This window comes from Priapulus caudatus, unplaced genomic scaffold (genome assembly GCF_000485595.1).
Source record: "Priapulus caudatus unplaced genomic scaffold, Priapulus_caudatus-5.0.1 Scaffold175, whole genome shotgun sequence".
Lineage (NCBI taxonomy): Eukaryota > Metazoa > Priapulida > Priapulimorpha > Priapulimorphida > Priapulidae > Priapulus > Priapulus caudatus.
The window spans coordinates 415,671-423,064 of NW_014577236.1; the positions used below are offsets into that span (position 1 = coordinate 415,671).

Consider the following 7,394-nt stretch of genomic DNA (forward strand, 5'->3'; position numbering starts at 1 on the left):
AGTGTGTGGTGTGGTGTTTGTGTGGTGTGTGTGTGTGTGTAGTGTATGTGTGTGTGTGTGGTGTCTGATGTTTTTTTCTTTGTTTTTTTTTTTTTTTCTGTGTCGCTGTGTGGCTGTGTGCTTGTTATGTCGTGCATGCGCTGTGTGTGGGTTGGTGTGTATGGTGTGTGGTGGGTGTGTGTATTGTGCTGTCTGTGTGCTTGTATGTGGTGCATGCGTGTGTGTGTGTGGTGTGTAGAGTGTGTGTGGTGTGTGTGTGTGATGTGTGCTGTGTGTGTGTGTGTGTGTTAGTGTGTCTGTAGCTGCTTGTATGTGTGGTGTGTGTGGTGTGTGATGGGTGTGTACGCCTGTGGTTCGTGCGTGCGTGCGTGTGTGTGTGTGTGTGTGTGTGTGTGTTGGTGTGTACGTGCTGTTCTACGATGCGTGTGTGCGTTTGCTGGTGTGTGCGTGCTTGTGCGTTGTGCGTGTGCGTGTGTGTGTGGTGCGCGGCCGGCTGTGCGTGCGGTGATGCTGTGCGCCTATGGGTACTGTCTCGGCGGCTGGTGTAGTGCATGCTGTGTGTGTTTTGGGTGCCAAACCTTTGGATCGTGGGCCAGGAGAGATTCGGTAAATATAAATATTTCAGCTAACAACTTATCAAAATGGTTTAAAAATGAGATGAGCCGATAGGTAGCGCTACTATCCACAGACACAAACACACACGCGGCGCGACACCGCACGCCAGATGCACACACACAACAACACACACACGACACACCACACAACCGACACACACACGACACACAGCGACATAATAAAATAGAACGTCTCCTTTTTATTATTGTATCTGTCTGCATATTACAATTCTCCATCATGAGATTATTAAATTGTTTGACGATATTTTAATTGACGAAAGAATAATTACACTTGCACAGTGAGATCATAATTAGTATGCATTTAAATACAAATACCGGTGAAGGTTATGTTTGTGCCTGCCATGCGGAGCTGGAATTCTCGGTCGCCGACGAGAAGGGTTTAAATATCTCACAGAATATAGTAGCGAGCAGCAATCTAAAATAGGCGGGTCTATTGTTTTGCTCCAAAATTTGTATGTTGATTACCCTTTTCAGCGCGGTTTCTTAGACGGGACAATATGCACCATCTATGTATTTCATTATGCAATTAATCGTATGCACAGAATAAATCAGTCATTCGTCTACTGATTGTTACTCGCGACCATGAGCATGATAACAGATAAAGAAACGACTCGAAAATACCTTTATAGATGTATCCTATGAGTTACTTCGATTTCCCTCTCGACGGTGGTCTAAGCTTCCCGGTAGTTTGTAGACCCTCTGCACGCAAACCCTTACCTTACAACGAAATGTGAGACTCGAGATTTTTAAACGTACGCGTTTACGACGTCCCCCCCCTATATTTTTAGTTAGTTACCGCAGGAGTAGCGGGATAAGTTGCTGAATGTACCCGACAGCCTTCTTTTTTTATCAAGCATGAAAGTAAGGAGTCTCGTAGGAAGATGTACAATCATCAGTGGCCCCTGATTCTTGATAGCATTTGCCGTGAATGTGTTAGTCTAGCGATGCCATGGGTTGCGCAGGCGTTAATAACGCCCCCCCCCCACCACAACTCCACATCGTGGGTTGTCGCATAGATATGATACAAACACATACATGTGTTGTATAGATCTAATGCCGTCTGTGCTGTGTGCCACGCCACTGCGACGTTCGACTCTGCCAGCGGTCGTCACCTGGGGGTCGCCCGATAACCCGTGTACGTGAGTCACATCTTAGCCTAAGATGAACGCATATTTATTCATACCCGCTAATCATTACAGCTGACGTCTGTAGGTTTTTGCGACTGGTTCTTTTTTTGCCATTCGTCGGCGAGTGATGAGCAACCGACGCTCTGTATCGCATGCGTTTTGACAGGAAAACGTTTGTACCGTGGAAAGTTACGTACTTGCGATATGAAAGTGCGTCGGCCTATGCTTGCTGAGGACGCTCACACACAAAGAACCACAAATCGTTACATAATACTACGAGCAGGCCCTTTATTTTTTGCAAATTATATATGCAAAGATCTTTAAGAAAATGCTGTGAGTAGTATTTTTTTAGATTAAGGTACTGGAGTTTTTTATATATGATATATCATGAATGAATCATAGCGTGTAATACCGATAATATTCTATGGTAATACATGGTTTAGCGCTTAAATCGTTTTTTTGTACACAACGGTTGCCTTAATTGTTATGATACAATTATCTAAATACCATCCAGCGTTTTTGTCATTATTGAGGATATTTATTTGAATAGGATAATTTTCCATTGTATAAAAATCGCCACACATCGTTGGAAGTAACTGTACAAAGTAATAAACCAATGGCAGCCACTCAGAATAGTTTATACACCAATATAATAATAATAACATGAGACTTGGTTATAAACTACCTCATTTGGCGGCGAATTTATATATTTCAAACTTTGAAAGATCATATATAGCTGTATTACTGGATCCTATTAAGTAATCATAAAGTAATATACATTAGGAGTAGCATAATCAGAAGAGAGTGTGGTGAGGAATACTAACTCCAAGGAACGTAACAATTAATTGAAATTACCCCAATAACCGTATCCTGCGTTTAAACCTGAATGAGTAATTTATGTAATACAAATTTCTATATTGAGATAAATACACCTGACTTTTCAATACTGCAAAGTCTGAATGCTGCAAGTGCTGATAACTGATATTGGCAAATCTTCGATGAGCAATCCTCGCTCAGCATGGCCCATGGCCCATGACCCATGACCCATGGCAGACTGCTCCGCTTACTTTTGCATCTTGAGTATATACAACGTAGTACGGGTACACACATAAAATATCGTTATTCGTTAGCACATAAACCCTTATGTTAGTACTGCACACAGCGATAGAACAGAGTATATGCTAAGTTGGTGGAGTACCGTTTCGCATTTGATGAACAAATCAATAAGTTATCACGGTTGCACTTTTATGAAAAGACAATATAGAATCAAATAGACTAAATATGCATATTATTTAATTACAAACATTTAAATAACGCGCATCGCTGCAGAGCTACAGTCATGATTGTACTGATGCGCTACTGCATTACAAATAGTGTCAGCTACTGATCAGTCGATCAAAACCATAGATGTTAACAGCGATTACAGTTTGCTAAATAAAAATTACTCATTCCAGGAGCCAATCTTGAGCGTTTTATTCATGTTCCATCATGAATTATCATGCGACGCGTCGACAGCACGTAACGCACTCAAGCATGACTTCAATCCATATTAAACATAATCTTAAGTTAGGAAATCCTGGAGTCCTGAGGCGGCGTTGGGCAGGACTATGTTATAACAATGGCTTTGTAAACGCACGGTCCCTTCTCTCCCTCACGTAGGGCTGGCCACAGGTACGAGATGACGTGATCCGAGTACGGATTAGAATTGTGAAATCTGAAAATAAGATCGATGGTCAGACTGTGAGAAATATGTCACAACAACAGCAACATCTGCAGTAGCAGCAGCAGCAGCAACAACAACAACGACGACGACAACGACGACGACGACGACGACAACAACAACAACAACAACAACAACAAACACAACAACAACAGTAGCAGTAACAGCAGAGGCAACAATAACAGTAGCAGTGACAGCAGAGGCAGCAGCAGCAACAACAACAACAACAATGACAACAACAACAGCAATAAAATAATAATAATAACCGTGCAACATCGAAAACACTGGTTTATTACCATCAAAGTATATCATGATAATATATCCTTACAATTATATCATGTCCGTACGTGACAACATGTTACGCTCGCTCAGTCAAGGATTCTCGGCTAGTGTCGCGTTGAACACGCTATTCTATGAATCGCGTGCCTCCATTAAGTAATTACTGTAACTTTAGCACTGAATTCATTAATCGGCAGTAAAATTTTGATCGGTCCCGCCTGGCTTTCATCTGAGGCGGGCTCCACGAAATATCCATAAAACGTTTATTCTCGTCATTCGATCATCATCGTTAGACGTGCAGTGAGTAAGTAAGCGATGCTGTTGGTGCGAATTTACCTCTCGTGGAAGTTAGCGTTGTACGCGTTGGCGTCGTATTCTATGCAGTAGGCGGGTATCTGGTTAGAGAGCGCCCAGGCCAGCTTCACACACTCCTCTATGTAGGCAGTGAGGCCGTGGCAGGTGGAAAGACTTGGAAAGTCGAACAACGTGCTGTAGAGCTGCGAGCACACGTCCTGCGCGCAGATGCAAACACAGACAGTTATAACAGGAGTGAATAATAATATATTATAATAATAATAATAATTAGTTAATTAATAATGATTAGAATAATTAGAATAATAATCTATTATTATTTACTCCTGGTTATGACAATAATCGTTCGAATAACACAGACAATGATAATTTCAGAGCAGATTGCTGTTAACTAACTAACACTCCCAAAGGCCTTTGAATGTGTTACATATAGAATACTACCTAAAACTTGACTGATACTCGCATTGAAATGTTTTATGTTTGTAAAAGAGAAAATCGCATTAGGTAAACAAAACCTGCTGCTATGAATACAAAGAAAATCATTTGAAAAGCAGTCAGTATGGGTAACAGTAACATGTTCTGTCATAAATGATGTGTGACAATTACGTAGGACACGTGCATATCTTAGTCTGGTTGAAAGACAGTACATTCCGGTTGCCGCTCTGCGATATAGTAGAAGACACCTGGATGATGATTTAAGTGCCTCTATGTGCCTGCGGTAGGTGATGCTAGAGAGGGATGACGGGGTCAATTCCCAGTTTGCCAGGTGAAAATAGTTGTTATTTTCCAGCTAATTACTTAAAATTTATTAGAATCGCAATTTCGGCCTACCCGTGTTCCGGTGGGTTTCTATTCCCGAATCACGAGAAAGTTAATTACCCGGCATTCCCAGATAATCAAAAGGTTCCAATCCCTCCTCCAGCAAATAGCCGTTCCTTCTTCACTATATGTTGTTGGAATCACAGTTACGAGTTGGTTCTTTTGGTTTCATTTGGTTTACGCTTACCAGGAGGTAGACCATTATCAAACCCACAAGGATATGCATGCAGAGTGCCCTCAAGTTCAAACTCAAGTCCCCCAGAGGCGTGGAATAGTATTGTGCGTGACGAACGCAGGGGATAGAGCAAGAATTGAGGAGGTGGTAGTAGGTGAGGTAAGGAAGTAGATGGTAGTGAACGTAAGTGCTATGTGGTTGCGCAGCGCAACAGCAAGTATTTGACGCTCGTAGCAGCCTGATGATAGTGAGCATGCGATCCCGTAGCTCTAGAACTATAGCCTATCGCCACGCCACTTCTTTCCTCCCATCTGTGGCGGAGCGAAGAACTATAGTTGAAGAGCTATAGCGATCCCGATGCATGCACGTACGATCGACGCACCTGTACGTTAGGTCTGATGTCGTATTTCTCCGTGCTCTTGCGCATGTAGTAGCCAATGCTCTCCAGCATGTCCGTGACGGCCGGGTCGGACGAACCGCCGCTACCGATCGACGGGATGCCCAGGATGTGACGTAACGCCGCCTTCTTCTGCTCGATCGTTGATCGCACTGACCGGAAGGATAGCTGCGCAGACGGAGAGCGGTAACAACATGGATGCCATCGTGGGATATTATCAGGAGTGAATAATAATAGATTATTATAATAATAATAATAATAATAATAATAATAATAATAATAATCTACTATTATTCACTCCTGATATTATACGGGACATTAGGATTAGTGTGTGATTGGTTTGTCAGGTGATGTTGGTCGCAGGATCGAGGTTTGCTGTCTCCAGTATCAGAACGTGAGGACAGTTACACGGCGACAAAAGGCTCACGACCGAAGCACAAGCGACGAAGTTCTTTCCACGCTGTCGCTTATCTTTTACATAAGAGGAGTGTGACGACTGACGGACGTGATATTTCTCCCGATAATAATTATTCTTCAAGAATGTATCTCACAACTAGTATTAAATAGTCTAAAATCATAGAAGGAGTCTCAGTACTCTTAACCGTGTATAAGACATCAGGAAGAGAATAAAGAAAAACATTGTTTCTATTCACTCCCGAATACACGAAACCCCAGAGCGGTATTCTGTAGAAAGTTGGCAGCGCCCTCTCTCGCGTATTCTACTCACCACTACGACGGAGAAGGCGAGTTTTGATTTGAGGTCGTCGGAGTCGTCCATCTCCCGCAGGTTGTCGAGAGCGTCCAGGGCCTCAACGCGCACCTGCATGTACAGGTTACCGTACTGACGTATCAGCTGCGTCGGTCGCTGCTCTCCCAGACTCAGGTTCTCGAACTTGCTGCCCCTCTCCAGCTGTCGCCTCGCTTGGTCCGACAATCTGTGGCAGCATGACGTCATAGTTAGTGGCGTTGTGAGCAGACGACGGTTGTACGTACGGGAGAGGGGGATAGAGCGAGCGAGAAAGAGATGCGTAGGGTCTGGAGAGATTAAGAGAGACAAAGAAACACAGAGAGAGAGAGCGCGCGCGAAAAAAGATCAAGAGAACGCAATAAAGAGATATAATCTTAATCAACACATTGATCTTTGATAACAGATGCGTTACAATGATTAAGGTTGATTTTATTTTATGATAATTCCGTGCAAATAGCCTGGTATGGACAGCTGACACCGCGAAAACGTCAGACGTTAATAGCACAGGCACTTGGACCGTTTCAATAACAAGTGCCGCAGAGCGACAGCGCTCACCTGACTGCAGGTGTTCGGATGCTAAACTCGATCACTGGCAAACAAATGAAGAGCACCCTTCCATCACCGCGTTCGTGCTCAGAGCATATATCTAGGATACTACTAATACAGATCTAAAATCTATGATAGCTAGGCTTTGCTATACCGGTAGTACAGTAATAAAGATACAGCTGTGTAACTTTAATGACTTCGCTATATTAACATGTTATCATGGATATGCGTCAAGCGCGAGCGTAGTGGTGGTGGTGGGGGAGAGTGGGGAGAGGGGGCAGGTGGAAGGGGCTCTAATAGCAAAAGCAGTTGCCGCGAGATGGCGCGTGCAAGTGTCATCAATAATCAAAGATGGCATCACCCTTCGTGCGTGATAACCTCACTCCATTGAGTTGCTGAAATCCAAGTATATTCAGGCAGGCTAGTAGATTTCATGGTCCTTTCAATATATTGATAAAAATGGTAGGTCAGCGCTGAAACAAAAAAGTTTTGCACTCGGTCCGTTAGACCATGTCCTCAGAAAATGTCTGATATCTGACCTTTCCCCCACTGCCCTTTGACCTGTGACCTCCAATTTCGCACTGGTGATGGATTTCCTCCCCATCACAGTATACACCGAATATTAAGAGCGTAGGT

General features: G+C 43.3%; 1 protein-coding gene across 1 annotated transcript; it reads right to left on the reverse strand.

Moving 5' to 3' along the window:
• Positions 1 to 2,278: 2,278 nt before the first annotated feature.
• Positions 2,279 to 6,419, reverse strand: LOC106806703. Its single transcript, XM_014808718.1, has 4 exons — positions 6,192 to 6,419; positions 5,450 to 5,632; positions 4,098 to 4,273; positions 2,279 to 3,476 (listed from the first exon to the last, which is right to left on the reverse strand). The coding sequence occupies exons 1-4, from the start codon at positions 6,417 to 6,419 to the stop codon at positions 3,368 to 3,370; spliced, it is 696 nt and encodes a 231-aa protein (XP_014664204.1). The 3' UTR covers positions 2,279 to 3,367.
• Positions 6,420 to 7,394: the final 975 nt, after the last annotated feature.

What these genes read in the sequence shown, in the direction of transcription:
- LOC106806703 (XM_014808718.1), bottom strand. Translation starts at nt 6,419, where the DNA reads ATGACGTCATGCTGCCACAGATTGTCGGACCAAGCGAGGCGACAGCTG. An exon ending in TCGCCTTCTCCGTCGTAGTG is followed by an intron (nt 5,633 to 6,191) that starts GTGAGTAGAATA and finishes CCGTCTGCGCAG; the next exon opens with CTATCCTTCCGGTCAGTGCG. An exon ending in ACATCAGACCTAACGTACAG is followed by an intron (nt 4,274 to 5,449) that starts GTGCGTCGATCG and finishes ATCTGCGCGCAG; the next exon opens with GACGTGTGCTCGCAGCTCTA.